This window comes from Citrus clementina, unplaced genomic scaffold (assembly GCF_000493195.1).
Source record: "Citrus clementina cultivar Clemenules unplaced genomic scaffold, Citrus_clementina_v1.0 scaffold_4, whole genome shotgun sequence".
Taxonomy (NCBI): Eukaryota; Viridiplantae; Streptophyta; class Magnoliopsida; order Sapindales; family Rutaceae; genus Citrus; species Citrus x clementina.
Genome location: NW_006262274.1, coordinates 23,149,123 through 23,170,619, shown reverse-complemented (window position 1 = coordinate 23,170,619; position 21,497 = coordinate 23,149,123). Strand labels below are relative to the sequence as shown.

Genomic DNA, 21,497 nt, shown 5'->3' with positions numbered 1-21,497 from the left:
AAAGACTGTTAAATTATTACAAAAAAATTCAAAAGGAAATTAAAAACGTGTCATGCAAACTTGGATGATTTTGAGCTGACATTCACGTACGCAGGACGCGCGGGCGCACACGAGTTCAACTAAATTAGTCTAGGATTTGTACCCCTCCCTTTGCAAAGGTGCGTGTGGAGAGAGCCTCTATCCTTATTATTCTTATTCATGCATGGTTAAGTGTTTGTATATAAACACTAATCCATAGGCTTCTTTTTCCTATGTGGGATAAGCCTCATTTCCTTTCAAATTTCTAATTTTAAGGGTGAACTTTGAGAGATAATTTCTCATTCACCCAAGCACCATTTTGAGAAAATAAAATTACACTTATGAAGTATTAACGGAATAGAATCCGAACCTCACACGATTTCTCACTTTCGCTAAGTGGGATCCACTCAAAATGTGCCCTCAAAATAGCATATAGACATGCTATTTTTTCAACAATATATATATAAAGGCTTTGCATTAAAATATATGTAGTTGGTAACCAATTCAAAAATGAAAAATTACCCTATTTGATTTTCCATTGATACGATTTTGAAATTTCTTGTATGTGCAGCATGCAGATCAAGTTTAAAAACACAAAAGTTCTCGCCGACTAACGAACGATTGGTGATAGTATCTAATCCCAAAAGAGAATAAAAAACGATTGGCGATGGTCATGGAAAGAGTTTAAGGTAAACGTGACGGGACATTGAGCATAAACGAAGGAGGGAATTTTATTATTTATTATTTTTCGTCTGCAATAGCCAAACTAGGCTTTCATGGCCAACAACTAAAATGGTTTTTAAAAGTCTAATATCTTTCACGAAAGGGAAACCAAATAATCATCGGATCTTTTGCAATATTTTTTAGCCAGTCGCACCAATCACCTCCAAAAAAAAACTAGTTGTGGCACATCATCAACATCACATATTATAATGTAATGACAAATTAACCGTCCCATTATTAATGCTTAAGCTGACTAAACACAGGGAGATAAAACCAAAATTATAGTAAGTGCTCGAAGAAGGTGCCGGCAGCGGGAGGGTGCCAATCACGCCACTGCAAATGCAAAGCTGTGAGCTCAGCTGTGGATAATGGCTAAACCCAACCAAAAATCTCTCTTAACTCTGTGGTGTTCGATGCTTTTGCTCGAAACAAAGATGCCCAGGAACTGAAATGACAGATTTTAAGGCCCAACAGCAGGGCATATGGCTAATTATCACTTGCCACACACAAAAGGGCAACTAGACAATAGACAGAACACTGAAGCTGAGCCACACCCAGAGCCCCACATCAGCCAGCTGCCAGCCTCTTCATTAGGAGACATCCCAACGCATCTCACAACACTATTCACGTTCCTATCCCAAATTAGAGGTGGCAAAAATACCCGCCCGGTCCGGACCCGGACCGTACCCGGGTGTTGCGGGCCGGGTAATACCCGGCCCGGGTATGAAGCCGGGTCGGTCTTGGGCATCACTTGATAAACCCGGAACCCGGATTTTATTAAAAAAAATTATAAAATATATATTATTTTAAATATTTTATATTTATTTGACTTATTTATTATACATATATAAAGTTTTAAACACTTAAAGTTTATATTTTCATGTCAAATTTTATTGAAATAAATTTAAAACTTATAAAATTATCAAAAAATAAAAAATATATACACATAAAATATTAAAAAATATAAAATCCGGGTACCCGGATGAAAACCCGGCCCGGACCCGGACCCGGACCGGTTGCATCCGGTCAGGGTCCGGTCATGGCAATACCCGGACCCGGCCCGGGGTTTTGCCATCTCTATCCCAAATATTCTCTTTTAGTAGACAACAAGATCTTTGCGTACCCAAAATCCTAATCCTTTCACATCATGCCATTTCTTTTCTCAAATTCAATCTCGACACACAATTCATGAAATATTCCTTTGGTATTTTCCAACCCATTTTTCATTTTGCATTTTCTTCACTAAAATAGATGTCACCGTAATATTGTATAATTATTCAGATTCCAATTAACTCCATTTAAATAGACGTACATCAATAAACTCTGACGAAACCAATTTCTTTAATTTTCAACACTCCACTTATATAATCAACTCGTTTCGAGTGTGTTTAGAGTGGAGATGTTAATAGTGATTTTATAAATTATAAAATTTATCATCTAATAATAAATTAGTAATGGCAAATAAAATTATGACTCAACTGTTTTGGTCTACTTAACGTTATTTAAGATTTTTAATCGCACTTGCAAATGAAATAAGCACAGAGTTTTTTTTTTTTGAAATACACAATAAATTACCATTTTTTATTTATGAAAATTGTTCAAATTGCAACAATTAAAATAAAAGAGATTTCAAATCAATATAATTACACACAGATCTTTATGTTGTTATGAAAAGTCTTCAATTGTTGCAATTACTTCTTTAGATTTTAGATTCATTGGTTTGCTGACACTGGATGGTTCCATAATTTAATTAGTTAATATTTTTGCCCTTAAAATTGTCGTCATTATCATTAAAAAAAAAAAACCAAATGACCCAAAAAAAGAAAAAAAGAAAAAATGCGGTGAAGCAACAAAAACCGTTAAAACCAACGGAGAATTGCAGCATTTGCATGATTCCCTAATCGGTAAAATACATGACAAGAATCTAATCAGAGATGGTCATTTTGAGACGGCTAGTGGGAGAATCTAACGTCGAAGGAGGAGAACACGGTGCTGATGATGAGTGAATTGACGGTGATCGAAAGGGTGAGGACGGTGACGATGGAGAGGATGATGATGTGATAACGGACGGAGGTGATGAAGACAGATCACAACTTTCTCGTGCCTTCCTCTTGTTAATGCCTCTCCCTTCATTTCCCAAATTAACGTCTCTCGTCAAGTAATCTTTAATCCTTTTCACATCTGATAATTTCACCGGTTTCACTATAAAATCCTCTGCTCCGTCCTCTAAACATCTGTCGCAATTTTCAAATTTGAAACATAAATCAATAATACAAATCTGCAAAATAGTTTCAACTTTCAAATTAATTTCAGTTTTTTTAAATTAATATATATTTTACCTGTCTATGCGCGCCAAAATATTTTCTGATGACATAATTACAACTGGTATCTCTCTGAGAGCAGATGACTCCTGCTCAAGATTATTGGAGGGAACAAAAAAAAGGGAAACAAAAACAGATTGATAAATAAACAAAAACAGATTTTGTAAATTAAGAAAAACAATAATTGTTGAATAAAGAAAGTTGAATGGAGTGGTTACCTTGATTTTCTTAAGTAACTCGTATCCGGTCATTCCAGGCATACAGTAATCTGTGATTATCAAATCCACTTTCAAACCCTGAATCCACCAAACGATTGATTAGAATTCAGGTCGAACTTTATTTAAAATAATAGAAAATTAAGCCTGATGTTTGAACTTTGAATCAAGTTCAAAATTCACTCACATCAAAGCCATTAACGCTCTGTTCCTCATCTAATCCAAGGAATTGCAGAGCTCTCCTTCCGCTATCAACTGCAGTCACTGCAAATGGAAACATAAAATTAGGGGGGCAAAAAAAAAAAAAAAAAAAGAACTGAAGAAAAATGGTAAGAAAATACAGACCTTTACAAGAAGAGATCGTTAGCAACCTCTCGATGACTTTTCTATCAACAAAGCTATCATCAACCGCCAGGACATGAACTTCTTCAGTATCAGACGGCGATAAATCAAAACCATCGATCTCATCGGATATCAACCTCAACGAAGCGACGCCGTTTGTCGTCGTCATCTCTTTTCTTAGTTCTCACAACAGAAAGAAAGAAGAAAGAATTCTTAATTAAAACGGAAATGGTGTCAGTTTAGTGGACTCTCTTGGGGCAACAGGCAAAAACATGACCCCAGGCCTGCCAAGCCATCTTCTTTTATACGCTGCCTGTAAAGTACTATTATAATACGTCGTATCTGTCTATTTCATTATATTTTTTTCTCTATCAAATCAAATCTTTCTCTCTCTAAGAAATCTGCACTTTTTTTTTTTTTTAATACCAGCCTCTAATAACGCTCGGATTCTGAAATCCACTTTGGTGAGATCTCCAAATCAAGACATTATTATCTCATCTTCTCATCTCTTATCTCTCATCGCGGTGCTATTGATTTTTGTCCAGCGATATTTCGGTCAAATATTGGAATGCGTTAAAAAAAAAAGGAGTGATGGTGAATGGTCGGGATCGAGGAGATAAACTGGGCAGAGGTCAAACTATGACCGCATCAGTAATTCGATAACTGACACGTGTTCGGTACCGGCTGGGTTATGAAGGATGGTGAAGTTTTTACTGTACGGCCTTTCGCCGGTGACATTTACAGCCATAACTGTACTGTGGTCGTACCACTACAAGCACACAAGCCTTTGAATAAATAAAAGAAGGGAAATGGCTGTGGGGCATCTTCAGTAATCTCGTGAGTCATACACGTGCTGCCTCGTGTTTTGTTTGCTTCATTTATTTATTTTACTTTTAGGTGATCCTATTATCTTTCTATGATTCACCTAAAGCTTTTAGCGTATCAAAGTCAAGCTGGCTTCTGTATATGAAAACGAATCTCGCTTCACTGAAAGTTTGAGATTGTGTTAATTGCAAGTTTGAATTTCAAAACGTTCTAAGAGAATTACGAGTTTGATCTTGTCTGCGGTAAGGTAATCTGGTATTTAATGGGAATAACATAAGTATATATACATCGATTATAATTAAAATATTTTGTGCAGATCGGATTCAACGAGATACCATTACCAATGGTAATCTCTTCGTATTTGCAGACTCGCGTGTATGAGATGAAGATGCAAGCGATGTATATCAGGTGATGATCGATCATGATTTACTTCAAACTAAAAATGGAGAATTCTACGAAATAGATGGATGTTTATCTTCGTTGCAAATTTGCTATCGCAACCCCAATGCAACATCGAAATTATAATTATGTTGATTTTTTTTTTTCATTTCACACATCCCGACTCCATCACAGCCACGCATGCATAAACAAACAGAAAGATCTTACTTTGCAATTGAATAATCTATTTGTATTTGGAAATATCATTTTTATCCCTAAAGAGCGTGTTTTTCTTATGTTATTTTAACACTAAGAATAAGACTAGGTATTAAAAAATTTTAACATGCACTAAAGTGGTAAATGTTGTGGATCTAGTTGGGAATTATCCAACTATTCATGCAAATAACATAAATGATATGAAGTCAAAAGGAGCTAAATGATAATAAGTAAGTCAATGCGGGAATAATCAGCATAACTTTCTCCACTTGCTCTCTATTTCATTCCTCAATCTTTGAATTTCTTTGATTCAAAATAGTTATGGCTATATCAATTGATCGTGTATATCTAACAACACACTTTGATTTTTAAGATATTGTGCGTAATATATTTTTTTGAATTGGTTAATGTGGTGTACAACTTATAAGATGTTTCAAGTATTATGATACATATATCATAAATTATGTGGCTGTTTTTATAATGTATTTCATAAAATTATAAATGTAAAATGTATATATAGTAACGATTAAAGTGTATTTGAATTACGTGTAATTTTTAAAAAAAGTATATTGATATCAGGTGGAGTACAAGTTATAAATAGTAAATAGTTAGGTTAATAAAAAATATAAAATTTAGGAGCCAGCTAAGTTACGTTAAACGTAACTTACACCCAGCACAATAATAATAATAAGTCTCATCACTAATATTGTTACTGTATCTGACGTAAATTACGTTTAACGTAACTTAACCGAGCCTTAAATTTGGGGTCAGGACATTTTGATGTCGCGAGTAAAGTGGGATGGAATGATGTTGTAATCTATCGAAATCCATTTCTAACTTTTTTTCCTTTTTCCTTTTAAAATGGGAATTTATATTTACCACACGCCAAATCAGGGAGATTTGGGAGTCCAAAGAAATCTTGGCGTGGGACCAACACACTCTTTTTCAAAATTTGGACTTTTGCTATACTTTCTAAACTTTCAGACACTGTACTGGCACACAGCAGATCAAATCTCGCAGAGCACTGCGGTTGAATTGCCTTTCCAAAGAAGATTTTATGTTGTCACGTAGATCTAATCAACATATCGCGGCATCTTCTCCTTAAAGAGAGGTGAAAGCTAATCTCACACAACGTGATGCTTTGTCGTCACAGCCACCCCCGTCTTGTTTTTTTTTTTTTTTCACTCAAACCCGCGTCGGCAGGAGGAGAGCCTCGGTTACGCTAACCCTAGGTCATTTTTCCGGTGACTAACCTGTACGGCCCTTTCTTTTTCTTTTTCATTTTTCCGTTTTTGTCATCGCCCTTCTAACTGGCAGAGTTGCACTTGCATTATTTTGAATTTTAATCACACAATGCTAAAGAGGGTAAAGAGCACTTGCTAATGAGCCCATAAATTTGAAACAATCAAAAATTATAATAAAGCCGTAGGATTAATTCCTTGGTAAGGTGCTTTAAACTATGTAAATCTCTTATGCTATTCTCTTTACTCTTTTTTTTTTTTTTGTTCTTAATATTTGCTGTTGTATGAGACTTTTTTCGGTGTTCCTTTATTTGTCTCGCAGCTAAGTTAATCTAGGGCATCTTAAGGTGTGACAAAGAATAGTTAGACTGTTCCAGGAGCTGTTCTAACCAATTAATCTAGCTTGGATCTTAGCAATTAAAAAAATTAAAATATTTATCATTATTCTTTGAAATAAGAAACATAATTTTCCAACTCTTAGACAAGAAATTAAAAGAGCATAAAGAAGTGGTTGACTTGGGAATTGATTAGGAAAAACAACTCTAATCAGACTAGAGCTTGATAGAAATTTTTTTTCTCTTTTTTAAGGGCAAACTAATGCCCATTAGTCAAACAGAATCTCAAATTTGGCCCACCATGACCTACTAATTTATATTTTCCACCCTCAGGTTTCATGATGATTGACGATCAATAAAGTGAAAAAAGAAAAGAAAAACGTGTGGGGATAAAAGTAATCGTACGACCCATTCGGAATCTTGATGAGTATGTGTATTTTGTTCTCTTGGCGTGTGGGCATGTCATGTGTGTGATTCGGAGGCATGGGCTCATGGCCGACCAACTGAACTCTTTTGAATGGATTGGATTTTGGGGATCCGATATTACATTGAAGGTTCGAAGAGAATCATAGCTCAAATGTACCCAGAATATATAATTAAGGTTAATAATATTTTTCATTGCTTCATAAGGTTAAAAAAAGAGAAAAAGAAAGAAAGCAATGACGACGGTGCGAAAGATGAATTTTTATTTAAGATGATATGGGATGGGAATCTGCTTTTTAATATTTCAGTGTGATTTGGCTATCTTATTTTTCCCACGGTTTCTTCAACTGGCAACCTTTTTTTATTTTTAAAAATTATTCCTCCTTTTCTGCTTTTACCAAACAGGTAACAAGACTTCTTCCATATTTTCAAACACTCTATTATCTTGGGGTATATTTAAGGAATCAAGGATATGCTATAACATCACAAGAATTGAAGAACTTTGGTAGTGACATCTAAAATATTCAGAGTCTTACTGAAGAGAAAAGTAACAAAAAATTTAACGCTCACAATTCGGTTGGTAGAAAAATTACTAGCGACAGAACTGTATTGGTTCCGAAATTAACTCTAAATCTTGAATCCCAATCTAATCTAACCTAACCTATGATGTTGTATGTGGTTGTTTCCAAGTGAATAAACAGTTAAAAACACATGAAGATGACTCTGTTTGCTTGTCGACTCACCCTCCAATTTAAAAGCAATCTGGGCCTGTTTGCTTGATTGCTTGGGGACACTGGCAGTGGCTAAGCTACAGTCACCACTCTTCAAAAGAAAATTAATAAAAAAAAAAAGTATATATGTATTTATGTTTTTAAAAAATTGGAATAAGTAACCGGGCAGGTAACCAGACACACACTCACACGGCGAGCATTGAGCAACTTCATGCACAAAGACACCTCGAAGAAGGGCAATGATGCTATCCCACTAACAACCAATTTAAATCCAACCTGGCCAAAAAAAAATGAAAATATAAAAATCATTGTATTCCTCTAGATATTTCCATATTTCTATTTATGCATCCTTACAGTCGTACTTTAACATAAATTAAAAATAAGAAAAATATACATTGTGATATATTATGTGATAAAATACATTATATTAGAATATGTATTTTTTATTATTATTTTAATTTGTTTTTCTCATATTTTAATTTATCTTTTATTTAATAAAATAAGGGATTTTTTATTGGTGGAATGTATTATTTTACATTAATATTTTATAATTATTCTCAATACAACAAGAGACTGGAAAATACTTTATTTTGCGTTAAAATTTAAATTAAGAGTTGGCCTTTTAATACCCCCAAAATTTTTCATTAAATCCTTTCCCTAAGAATACCACACTAAAAAAAAGAGTTTAAAATTTCAATTAATTGTAATAACACTTCCATAATTCTAAAACTACATTTTATAAACATAAACTCCAGCCTCCTCCTTTTCCAACAGTCTCTCCCTCTCCCTCTCTCTCTCTCATTTCTAAAGTCAATCTTTGCCCCCTAAAAAAAAAAGCTTCATAAGATATAAGCCAATTCTTTGAAATTTTACATAAGTTAATGTGAATTGGGAGTAACTAATTAGCAGGATTTTATTGTTATTTCCTTTTATGGTTTATTAATTCATTTTATTTCCTCCTTCACATGGTAAGTAGGTAAAAGATAGACATGGAGACTTTTAGTTGAGGTAAAAAAAAAAACTAAAAATTAATATGAGATTTATTATTAACAATCCGTCTTGAAAATATTGTAAAGATTGTTGATTACATGAATTTTTTCTTTTTCTTAAAACTTTCGAGGAACAAGATTAATCCTTTTATTGTTCTGGTATAAGAAGATTTGATGCTACAATACTAAATTACTCATTTAAGTTCCAGAAGAGAGAACTTAAAAGACATGGACAAAAAACAAATTAGGAAAAGAAAATTATCAGTCATATACTCTTAAATGACACCAGTATCAAACGTGCTATAACATTTTTCGCTTATATCACTCGTATACCTTAAGTTGATAAAAGAGTTATGGCGTCCACTTTTTCATTTACTACCGTTAAGAACTTAACAGAATTTGAGCAAAATGATTATTTTACCCTTTAAACTCAAAATGAGGTAAAAAGACAAATTTTCGTTGAAAATTAATGTAAATTTTCAATACACAATTTTTTTTTATTTTGTTATTAACAATACATTTTGTTATTAAAAAAATATGAATTATTAGTGGTACATATTATTAACAATTATCCATAAAAAATATCCATCTTATACCATAAAAAATTATTAACAACATATTATTTACAATTATACATATTATACCATAAAAAATTCAAGTTGGAGCTTGAAATAGTAGATCTTCAATAATTTAGGTTAAATTTTGGAGGAGTAGATTCGGTTGTAAAGTAGTTTTTTTTTTTTTTGCAATTATTAACAATTATCTGATAAATGGGATGACATGTCATTTTTATCAAAATATATCATATGACATGTCATTTTTTACTAGGTAAATGGGATGACATGTCATTTTTTTTAAAAAAAAACTAGATTACTCTTATGATGTCAACGCTCGCAAACGGCAATTAACGGATTGGTGGACGGCAGAAGTGTTTTGTCAACTTAGGGTATACGAGTGATACACTTAAAAAGTATTGTAACACGTTTGATACTGGTGTCATTTAAGGATATATGGCTGATAATTTCCCATTAGGAAAAGACATAATGTCTTTTATTGTAATTCTTGTTTTAGGGTTACAATTGTAAATTTGAGGGGTGGGGTTTTTTAAGGACGTTTGAGGGGCGTTAGAAGCACTCCTCTTAAACTAGCGGTCATAAGCCCATAGTTAATATCTAAAGCCCAAACTCATGTTCTCGGCTATACAATTAAAGTTCGTGCTTTTCACTTTTATCAGTTTTTGAGGACATCCACTGCTTCCTCCATTTGATTGATTGATTGATATTAGATGATCAAAATACCAGACTTTTGTATTGGATTTCAATTTCATTAAGACAAGCATATAGTATTATTTTGTCAAATTAACCGCGAACTAGAGGCACCAAAATCAATGGAGTGTGCTGGCAAAGGGCGTGGAACTCGTTGCATTGGCCCGGCCAGAAGACGTTGTGGTCGCTGTGGAGCCGTTGCTTATTGCTCCGTCTCTCACCAGGTGCCCATCAATTTTTACTTCTTTCTTTACATCAACTATTTAATTTTTTGTTGGAAAAAAATGAGTGAAAGTTATTGGGTAAGAATATTTTTTTTTTTTAACAGATTTCACATTGGAGTGATCATAAAGGAGAGTGTGAAAGGTTAGAACAGCAAATGAAGTGCGTAGATGTATTGAATAATTTTCCTTTTACATTTTCTGAAGAAGCTACTGTTCAGGTAATTTACTGTTGCCTTGGTGGGATACCGAGAGTGGTTAATGTTTGAACTAGTATGCAGTGTGTATCATTTCATTTGTGCCCTTTTAAGTTTTAACTCATTTAATGTGCTTCTTTCGGTATAATTTTGTTAGGTGTGTGAAAAGCAGGAAACAAGATGTTCATTTTTAAGCAAGAGGGGAATTCATGGAGTGGGAATGTGGATGTGTGAATGCAGTTGCGGTTTATCCTCATCAGCTGCTTCATTTGAGCGTGCAAGGTTCTCTGTGCATTCTGTTTTCCTACTATCTTTACTTGGTAGTCTGAGTTTTGCATCCTGGATTACATTGTAAGAGATTTGATATAATTCTCTTTCCAAATGTTAGAATTAGGATTTGTTCTATTAACCTTACAGAATTTTGATATAATTCTTTTCCAAGATGTCATTACACAGACATCCTTTCAACTTTTGAATGGCAAAAGATGCCTATCTTGCATTTTGAGCTAGGCTTCCAAATCACACTTGCCTGGTTGTGCTTTGTTTTAAGTTTCACTACTTGAGTCAATCATCCCTTTGTGCCTAATAATCTGTCAAAAGCATATAAATTATCTCCACAGACTACATTAACATGTTGTTTTCACTATAAAACAGTTTTAAATTGTATTACAAGATTAAGATTATACTGGTCCATCTACATGACAAGAATAAGAGGAAGGACTATGGTTCATATTCTTCTCAATTTTTGGTGATGCTTTTACAATTTGTTAATCCTTGGGTGAGGGAAAAATTGTCATTGTGGATACTGGGGCATTAGTAGATTGGATTATTTCTGGCATGTGTCATTATCATTATTATTGTTATTATTGTAACTCTTTAATCTTGTTCGCATATGTTACTTTACTGGCAGGTCAAAAGATGATGGTTGGGATCTCCCTAGAATCTTGTGCCCATGTTATGGTATTGTCGTTTGCTTCACCTTCTTGCTTCCATGTAACAATTGGCTTGTCTAATTTTTTCTTGTATCATGTAGGGCCTTCATCTCCAATATCAAAGGATTTATGTGGCTGGAAGGATTACTATGAGTGGAGAAGCATCCCGCTGCATTCACCCATTGCTTTGCTTCTGCACTGGGTAAGATATGTATGGTGTTAAAAAATAATAAGTTAAAGCATGTGTCTGTATATCCTTTTCAATCATTGTAATTACACAATTCCTAATCAGAATACCTTTAATCTCACACGGCCGAATCTGGAATATATTTGATGAATGGACGCTTACCTGGTTGCTTTACTTTGTTTTACAAGATCTCTCTAATTCAGGAATGCTTTAGCTTTTAGGCTATATTTGGATGTTGGAGTTTGAGGACTGAAACACTCTTACCCCAGATGTGCATTAACATCTAATTGTCAAGACACAATCTTAAGTGAATACTTGTAACTTTTTCCAGCCACTCAAACATATGCAGGTTGTTATTACCGCTCTCATCTTTTAGTTTCTAATTGCAGCCACTTACAATATATTATGCCGCTCAAGTTGCTGGATTGAGAAGCTTTAGTTCAGAAATCAGTCGTAAACTTTGCATACACTACCTTGGTATAGTCTTTCCTTCAACTTTTCACTCTCTAAGCATTTCTTTTTTGAACTGCTTCGAGTGCGTGGACTTTTAACGGCTTGCAATTTAGAAAATTCCCTTTCAATAACTTCTTCATTATAATTATATGCCAAGGAAGGATAACATTCAATTTTGATGTCTGAGAGGTGTTTTTTAGTTCAGGATTGTTAGTGATCAGGTTATAATTGGTTAAAGAATTGTAGCTATTGGTGATCAAATTCTAAAGCATATGCTAAACACTGCGGTTTAGGCTTTAGTAACATATATACATGATTTAATATTTGTTAATGCTGAATTATTTTCATTGGGGAATACTCTTAATTTTCTTATTGCTCCTCTGAATGCATGTTCTCGGTTCATCTCCTTACACAAAATCTGGTTAGTATTCAGTTGCAGTAGTATTTCTGCAGTTTTACTTCTTGATTTGAACTTCTCAGGGCCTGAGCAAGAGCTTCTACAACTTCCTGTCTTTGGGGAGTTGCGTGCACTTGTTCCTGGTGTGCAGGTGCATATGGAGATTATTGGACCTGAAATTCCACCAAATAGGTCAGTCGTGAATTGGCTGTGTTCCAGTCATCGGGGAGTCAAATCCAAGTCTTCAGTGTGCTTAGTAGTTTATATTATACATATAATGGAAAGATAAACATTAATTAATTCAAGCCCTGTTAGATGTTTATATTTCTTATGTTTACAATATTCATGTTGGCAAGGGTCTGGTTAGGTCTCGTATGCAGTTATGCTTAAATTAGCTTATTCCAAATAGGCCTCATGAATAGTTGGCCAGGCTGTAAGGAAGGATCTTGGCCAATGACCCAGTCCCATCTGACAGGGCATGAGGATATAAATTGTGAAGTTGCAATTCCTTTATTTATTTTATATTTTGGATAAGCCTTTGTTGATTTATTTTTTAATCGATGCACTTCTCGTGAAGATAAGGCAATTGCTACTTCTGGGTATTCCTTGCTAATCTTCTAGAATCTAGTGAAAAGAATTGATAATACTTGCATCAATTATTTTCTCAATACTTAATTCTTCTTTTCATGCTTGTTTAATGATTAGGGATGGTGAGAAGATTTATCTTTGTAGTTATGCTCATTGCACCGACTCTGATTGCATATGCAAATCTCCAAGTGAGGAGCTCGATCATAGTGTAGGCACAGTTAGATCTTCAGCAGTGACATTGCATCTACACAAAGGATTTTATCATGATTGTTTTAGAGATATCATAAAGGTGTACTCTTCTGCACTGCTCAGACATTTATATGTGCTTCTTTTTTCTTTCATTAGTAGTCCATCAAAAGCCTCCCATCTTGGAAGTCTTATATCTGCATTGTTTTATGTCTTTTATTTCTCATGACTTATTTTCTACTGACAGGATTCATTTCCTCATTTAATCATTGCTCCAAATGCTGGCATTGCTGCTTATTCAAGTTGGTCGTCAACTATTGTACGCTTTAATTGCTTTAACTGGTTTTGCTATGTCTATGTGCTTGCACTTCATTCGTCACTTCTCAAGTGCTTGGATGACTGCTTTTCAGGAGCTAATAAAAGAGATTAATGTCCCAGCAGTATTTTCTGATTACTGTGAAGAAGCTTGTCATCTTGCAGCTTCTTGCATAACCACCCTAACTGGTTGTCCTCTTTCAGTTCCTGTATGTCCACATTGCTTCTTTGTAATTTTGATGTTGTTAAAATGGTAATAAACCTATTCTTCTATTTGATCAGATTTTAATTCAAAGCCTATGTCTTGTAGATTCAATTAAACCCATTTAGGCAGCCGATGGTGGTTGAAGACAGTGCTTTATTTCTTCCTTGCTATTCAAATTGCTTCCTATTTGGGATGTGAAGTGGCTTGCTTAGCAATCTGCATCTGCTTGAAAATTGTATGCTGTGTCCTCCAAGCATACATGTCAGTCCCTTCAATCTGAGGAGCATGTGATTCAGGTAATAACTTTGATGGAGTTATCCAGGCTGATGAGATATGTCTAATGATGTAGTAGTGAAATTTTGCATGCAGGGGTTTGTGAAGGTTTGGTGCTATCCCACTGCCTGCCAGCGTCCTATCGAATACAGGTTCAGAGTTTGACGCAGTCCTTACCTTTGTGCAATCTGAGATAGATAATGATTTGTAAAGTTGCTGATGCCTAATTTATCATTTATGTGATTGAAGTTTCTTTGGAGGGAAAATATTGATTCTGTTTCAAATTACTAATGACGGGTAGCTAATGGTGCTTGAGTTTGGGTTCTGACTTGAGATGATGATGATGGTTTACAAATTAATTTACTGGAGTTGTTTGAGGGCAACTCGTTCTCATGGTGTTCTACTTGTACATCATCTGGATTCCAGACTTCCTGTGGTTCTCGATTATAGCTTTTTCCCCATTTGCAGCTTGTATCATTTACTCAAATTTGGCTTTTCTTAGTGTTAATTACTTTAAATTGTTGTTATAGTTAAGCAGTTACTCTTGCTCGCTAGGGGGCAAGGTTAAACACTCGAACGCAGAAAAAGATTAGTTTCATTTGGACGGCAGGTGTATATGGGAGATAATACGATTCATTATTAGATTTTATTTTTATTTTTTTTAAATCATAGAAAAATTATGAATTTTTTGGTTAACGTCACAAATCGTTTGTTAGTATTCTTTATCGTATTTGTTGTTAAATGTCATTGTGCATATATTTACAGTAATTTCGGAAATTATTCTGTAATTGACAAAATTTAACCTCATACATATTGAAGTATTGAACTATCATTAAAAATAAATAAATAAAAACATTCTTCTCGAACTGAAATTTAAAAATATATATATATATAGATAAATATTATGTTACAATTAATGTAACATATACATTTAACAACAACCACATAAATTATGTGGGTCTATTATTTGTGTAGTTGTTGTTGAGCGTGTATGTTACATTAATTGTAACATAGGGCTCCCGTATATATATTGCTAACCGCGGCGGCAGTTACTGAATGTTCGAAGAACCGGACACGCGTAGCCAAGCTGATTCGCCACTTAAGCATCTCTCAACGTTAAAGTACAGAATGATCATCAAACAAAAGTCGATTAGTCAATGCCACCATCACCAACCCATAATATCCAAATTCGAAGCTAGACAGACCAAAGAATCCTTCCCTCCTCGCCCTCACATGCCAACTCGAATCCATGGACCCACTTTAAGATCGCCCGTTTAATTGAGCTAAAAAATTCTAAAAGCTTTGTAGGGTTTTTTTATATAATCTGCAGACTTTAATTGATCAAATAAAAGGGGGAAAAAGAAACGTTGCCATGTCTCGATATTTATTGGTGTTGTTATTGTGTTTTTTAGGATTAGGTTTTGGTCAAGGCTTCAAGGTTCCGTTTAGAGTGAACGACGTGCTTCCAGTTCTGCCACGTCAGTTATCCTGGCCGGTACTGAATAATTTTCACAGTGCCGTTGATTTGTTGCCTTATTATGTCGGATCGGTCACTCCTAATAATGGGTCAATCGAGTGGAAAGGTGCCTGCTTTTACGGTAACGAAGCTCGCCTCGAGTTCACCGAAGGTGATCTTGAGCCTGCCTTGGGCGGCGGCATCCTCTATCTCAAGGTAACCTTGCTTGTTTATTTTGATTTTTATTATTGCCATTTCGTTTTCTTGTATAATTCTAATTCTGATTATTACCGCTTAATTAGTGATATTACTTACAACTCTGGGCATTCATTGAATCCAGTGAATAAATTTATGCTTGCAATTTAGCATATATATATTTCTGTCAGTCTCTAGTATCTCAGGAAAAGCGTTGATTATTGAAAGAAGTTGAATTTGTTTAAATGTCTCAGTAAACTGAAAATTTGGAATAGTATGAACAGGGCTTTGATAGGTCAGTAATTGAAATTTTAGTGTTTTCTTGTAATGGTGTGTTGTTACTGTTGCTGTTTACTTTCCTGTGAAACTAATTTGTTCTTATGGCAGACATCTGATGCGCACAGCTGGACGTGTATGGATCTGTATGTTTTTGCAACACCTTACAGGGTTACTTGGGACTACTACTTCTCTGCTCGAGAACATACACTGAAATTTGACTCTTGGGAAGAACCTGCTGAGTTAGAATATGTATGCAGAATTTTCTTGTCTGTTACGTTTTTGCTCATTTATGTTGTACAGGCGTGACATTTCCACTGTCCCTTGAGCAGGTGAAGCAGCATGGAGTCTCTGTATTTCTCATGCCATCAGGAATGATGGGGACCTTGCTTTCTCTAATAGATATCTTGCCTCTGTTTTCAAACTCTCACTGGGGCCAGAATGCTAACCTGGCTTTCCTAGAGAAGCACATGGGTGCAACATTTGAAAAACGTCCTCAGCCTTGGCATGCAACCATTAATCCAGAGGATGTACATTCTGGTGATTTTTTGGCAGTGTCAAAGATCCGTGGTCGGTGGGGTGGATTTGAGACTTTGGAAAAATGGGTGACGGGAGCATTTGCTGGTCATACAGCTGTATGTTTGAAGGACAAAGAGGGTAATCTATGGGTTGGTGAGTCAGGACATGAGAATGAAAAGGTATGCATTGAAGAAATATAGATTTGCCAGACCAGGATAAATGGAATAGGAAAGAGAAGGGTCTGACCTATATGGAAATGAGTTTTGTGGATATAAATGTGCTGTGCTTACAACACATAATTGTTTGAATTTGCAGGGAGAAGAAATCATAGTGGTTATTCCATGGGATGAATGGTGGGAATTAGCACTTAAGGATGATTCTAATCCACAGATAGCCTTACTTCCTTTACATCCTGATGTACGTGCAAAGTTCAACTCTACAGCAGCTTGGGAATATGCCCGGAGCATGTCAGGAAAGCCATATGGTTATCATAACATGATATTTAGTTGGATTGACACTATGGCAGACAACTATCCACCACCCCTTGATGCTCACTTGGTATGTGTTAGTTTAATAAGATTTACCTGTTTATTGAACTTGTGTTCTACATGAAAAACATACTGTTGTATTAAGTGGTTGGTATGCTGCTTGTGAAGTAATTATTAGTTGGTCACGTGCATGAGAAGCACACGAGTTCTATTTTAGGTCTTGCTATGGCATCCTGTTTTCAAGTTTGGATATCTTTTATCAGGGACGTGCTCTGCCATCATGGGTGTGGTATGTTTGTGCATCGTATACATGTGTGCAGGCAGTATTCAAGGGAGTAAACATGAAAAAAATGATGTGTATGGTTTACCAGGTGTAACAGTCATGGTTATAGATTGTTTTGCTTCCTAAATCCAAATTTATGGTGGTGTTGGAAGTTGGTCCCTCTGCTTAGTTTAGTGGTTATTATCACTCTTCTTTCCCAAAAAGAGGAGTAAGAGTCTATATAATCACTATGCATTTGCATTGTATTTGGAAATACAGGATGAGGAGATTCATGATTGTCTGATTCTATTTGCAGGTGGTTTCTGTCATGTCTATGTGGACTAGAGTGCAGCCAGCATACGCTGCAAATATGTGGAATGAAGCTCTAAACAAGCGCCTTGGAACTGAGGTACTCTGTGCTTAATCCTCAATTACTTTCTTTCCCTTTTTGTCTTTTTTTTGTGAACAATTTTAAACTTGTCTGTTGAAATATGGATAATTGGAAATGTGCTTTCTAATTTTTGCTTCACTTGTCTGACATAGTTGAATTAGTTGTTATTATTCCTGTTCCATGTTAAATGATACATAAAGAAATTGCTATTTCTCCTTCACCTGTTCTTATCAGGATTTAGATCTCCATGGAATTCTAGATGAGATTGAAAAGCGTGGCATATCCTTTGATCAGTTACTTACCATCCCCGAGCAAGATGAATGGGTATACAGTGATGGGAAATCAACTACATGTGTTGCCTTTATTCTTGAAATGTATAAAGAAGCTGGAGTCTTTGGTCCTATTTCCAACTCTATACAAGTGACTGAATTTACTGTAAGTATTAAATTGTTTGGTCTCCTTTGTTTTACACAAATTGCAAGTTCTATTTCATTGCACATTTTTTCCTGGTAACAGATTCGTGATGCATACATGCTTAAGATTTTTGAAAATAATCAAACACGCCTGCCAAGCTGGTGCAACAACGAGGAAGCCAAGCTCCCCTTTTGCCAGATTCTTGGTGAGTATAGGATGGAACTGCCTCAATACAACACCATAGAGCCATATGCCAACATGAACGAAAACTGCCCATCCTTACCTCCTAGTTATGAACGGCCCCAGCGATGCTGAATTTATCATTCTGTTTGTTTATAATTTATGTTCCTAGAAGATACACTGATGTTGGCGTTAAATCTTGTCTAATGCCATTTATCAAGCTGCAAAGATGAGGTATGGAAATCATAGAAAGAGTGTAAGCTCTAAGCTTTATGTTCCTACCTACTTTCCACTAGGGTTGGAGTACGTGTCTGTACTTGTATGTGACTGAAATAGAGGGAATGATTTTCATTTATGGATTTGGAACTTTCTTGTTTGTTTTCTCTATAAATATGGTTTGAAATTCCATGGGTGGTTTCTGAATAAACGTAAAACGCTCAGCCTTGAGTCGTTTAGCCTTGTAACTTGCAAGGAAAAGCTCATTATTCCCCATTCTTCCAAATAAAATGAGCACTCTTACATGCCTGCGAAACCGCAGAGATGCAACTTAAGTAGTTAAGTTAATAAATGAGTTGAAATGTGGCACTAGAAACGATTATAATGGTTTCTCGGAGGATTAATCCTCGTTTCAGATCAGGTTTTTTTCGCTTTTCTTTTCTGGGTAAAGTTGAAATGCAACGCATTCAGAGCGTGTCTTTTTGGCAAATAGGCTTGACTAATCCATACATGAACAAGTGGGCAGAAGAATTGAAACTTCAATGGATTCAGGGCCTTTATGGTTATTTTGTTCAAGATTATGGGAAAGTTGAAAGCTCAATTCGAAAAGGTGATCATATTGATTGAAATAACATTTGCCGTTACAAGAATGCGGTGTACCTCTAGCTATGATCAACTTTTTAACTTAAGTTTCTCCATCCCAGAGTTCCTCAATTGTCTTGATGGGTCCATTCGCTGAGATGTAATCTTCTCCAAGGCACCCTCTGCTTTGTGGGATATCATTGATTTTCTTGGTCTCTTCATCGGTTAATTCCCAGTTGAATATGTCAAGGTTCTCTTTCATCCTCTCCTTGTTGAAACTCTTTACCACCACACAGACCCCTTGCTCGTATGCCCATCTTAAACACACCTGTTTCCAAAAGTATTTCATCCCAAGTTTCTGAATTCATCAAAACTGTGATATAAAATTGAGTGAACAAATGGTTCAAAGTTAAATAAGCACCTGGGCAACGGTCTTCCCTTTGACTTCTGCAATTTCTTTCAGCACCTCACATTCCATAACTCTATTGCTGCCCCAAATGGTTCCTCTGGCTCCTAGGGGCGCATAAGCTGCCAATTGGATATCTTTAGCCTTGCAGAACTCTCTCAGTTTGTTTTGTTGCCATAGTGGGTTCATTTCCACCTTTTGAAATTGCAAAAACTTCAGATAAAATCCACTCAGAAAACTCACAAATATTTCTTTAAGAAACTCACTTGATTCGCAGCAGGAGGAATCTTCGCTGTGGCAAGGATGTCACCAAGCTTTTTACATGAGAAATTGCTGACACCAATGGCCTTGGTATAGCCAAGATTTTGGCATTCTTCCATGGCTTCCCAGACAGACTTGAAGTCCATGGGAAGGAAGTCTTCTTTCTTTATCGGAAACTCGTAGCTCCCCGGCTTCGAGCTCACGGGCCAATGAATGACATAGAGATCAATGTACTCCAACTGAAGATTCCTGCACAAAAGGGGTATAAGCACACAAAGGGACTTATTGATCAACAAGAATTCGACATATGGTCATGGACCCAAAATCGATCTGATCATGCAAGAGAAATGCTTTACTCTAAGCTCTTCTGAAGGGCAGGAACAACGAGTTCACGATGAGCGTCGCTGCACCAAAGCTTCGATGCGATAAAAAGTTCATCTCGACTCTTAATTATGCCGGTAGAGAGTGCTTCAGCTATTGCATCACCAAGCGGCTGCTCCGTTTGATAGAGCGTAGCCGTGTCGAAGTGTCTGTAACCAAGCTTCATTGCTTCAAGAATTGCCAGTTTAGTCGTTTCTGATCCTGAAAACGGAGAGGCCGCCGTGCCGAGGCCCAAGACCGGCATTCTCCTGTTGCTCGACTTCAGAGGAACATCCGGGATACTGATAGAACCCATCTCTGAACCCTGATCCATTCTTGTTGCGGCAAAGCTCCAGCCAGATTAATTTTTTTCTCCAATATGTTACAGTTACAAGTCTGTGGATTGGAGATGAATGAATAAGCTTCAAGAGAAACTGACCGAGTCAATATAATAATGAACTTTTATTTTTAGGTTGTTTACAATTAATGCTCAGCCACTACCATGGAGACACTATTGCCTTAGAACTAGTAACAAACTTTTTAACTGTTTTGAGTGCCCGAGACTCATCTTTTAAAAAACGCCGCAGGCACACACGCGCAAGGGGGGTAATTTTATTTCTAACATTCAACCGTCAAGCGATGCTAAGTTGATCTAGAGCTCGAGGAACACGTGACCATTTTTATTACTCCACACCGTAGCTCGAGCCACATTTTTTGTTTTTTTTTTTTGGTTTTTCTGTTTGTTTTCCTTCCTAGAGAGATCAATGATACATGACGCGTGACTCAAGATGCCGAAGTATACGGTCCATGTATGAAATGGAACGATAAGATTAGATAAGATGGATAAATGAATCCAATTTCTAAGGTAAAAAGAGAGAGAGAGAGAAACAAAAAACTTCCGACCGAAAAGTTGACTACAGATCACTCACACAGACTAATACAAAGAAAAATTCGAACTCCAACCTCTGCTGACGAAAAAGGCATAAGATGTCAGAAAGAAACAGACGAAATGATGCTGTCACTGCCACAAATATAATATTGACGTGGCCCCCGTATTCAGGTAGAATGGAAGGGTCAAGGGTGATTATGTGGACTCATCTAGGGACTGGGAGGAGGGTGATCCCATCCCGAGTCCTAATCCCACCGATGCCAAAAATTCATATGTTTCATATTTTCAAAGACTCGCATGGAGTGTAAATTATTAGGTGTGGACTATGAATTATTAGGTGTGTATTCCACGTGTTAAAATTAGAATTTGAGCTAAAATGACTTTCTTTGTGATCGTGCACTTAAAAAATTACATGATAAGTATTCTGGATTAGAAGGTAGTGGAGTGGGGAGCTCAAAAACCGAACTCCGCCGATTAAGAATTTTGAAAACATTTTTCTCCTGATCCCCGCTTCATTTGGGGCTCAAGATTTTGCTTTCCCTATCTAAAAACCCACTCAAACGATCTATAGATAGGGGTCCGCTTATAATATAGCGGTGGTATCTCATACAGGCCGCTTTTTTATT

General features: G+C 35.9%; 4 protein-coding genes across 4 annotated transcripts; 2 read left to right on the top strand and 2 right to left on the bottom strand.

Moving 5' to 3' along the window:
- Positions 1-2,556: 2,556 nt before the first annotated feature.
- LOC18044998 (two-component response regulator ARR6) lies at positions 2,557-4,003 on the bottom strand. The gene is made up of 5 exons (XM_024186757.1): positions 3,623-4,003; positions 3,465-3,541; positions 3,281-3,358; positions 3,081-3,151; positions 2,557-2,975 (listed from the first exon to the last, which is right to left on the bottom strand). Exons 1-5 carry the CDS (start codon positions 3,786-3,788, stop codon positions 2,666-2,668), a joined length of 702 nt encoding a protein of 233 aa, XP_024042525.1. The 5' UTR covers positions 3,789-4,003; the 3' UTR covers positions 2,557-2,665.
- A 5,975-nt stretch (positions 4,004-9,978) lies between these two features.
- Positions 9,979-14,597, top strand: LOC18044997 (zinc finger MYND domain-containing protein 15). The gene is made up of 12 exons (XM_006438439.2): positions 9,979-10,246; positions 10,351-10,464; positions 10,598-10,722; positions 11,351-11,400; positions 11,474-11,574; positions 11,949-12,036; positions 12,493-12,601; positions 13,115-13,286; positions 13,431-13,502; positions 13,594-13,707; positions 13,809-13,999; positions 14,073-14,597. The coding sequence occupies exons 1-11, from the start codon at positions 10,145-10,147 to the stop codon at positions 13,899-13,901; spliced, it is 1,140 nt and encodes a 379-aa protein (XP_006438502.1). The 5' UTR covers positions 9,979-10,144; the 3' UTR covers positions 13,902-13,999; positions 14,073-14,597.
- Positions 14,598-15,035: 438 nt separating this feature from the next.
- LOC18044996 lies at positions 15,036-18,533 on the top strand. The gene is made up of 7 exons (XM_006438438.2): positions 15,036-15,648; positions 16,015-16,155; positions 16,236-16,601; positions 16,738-16,980; positions 17,489-17,581; positions 17,798-17,998; positions 18,080-18,533. The coding sequence occupies exons 1-7, from the start codon at positions 15,349-15,351 to the stop codon at positions 18,290-18,292; spliced, it is 1,557 nt and encodes a 518-aa protein (XP_006438501.1). The 5' UTR covers positions 15,036-15,348; the 3' UTR covers positions 18,293-18,533.
- Positions 18,534-18,900: 367 nt separating this feature from the next.
- On the bottom strand, positions 18,901-20,700 carry LOC18044995 (non-functional NADPH-dependent codeinone reductase 2). The gene is made up of 4 exons (XM_006438436.2): positions 19,979-20,700; positions 19,628-19,871; positions 19,377-19,556; positions 18,901-19,283 (listed from the first exon to the last, which is right to left on the bottom strand). The coding sequence occupies exons 1-4, from the start codon at positions 20,314-20,316 to the stop codon at positions 19,059-19,061; spliced, it is 987 nt and encodes a 328-aa protein (XP_006438499.1). The 5' UTR covers positions 20,317-20,700; the 3' UTR covers positions 18,901-19,058.
- Positions 20,701-21,497: the final 797 nt, after the last annotated feature.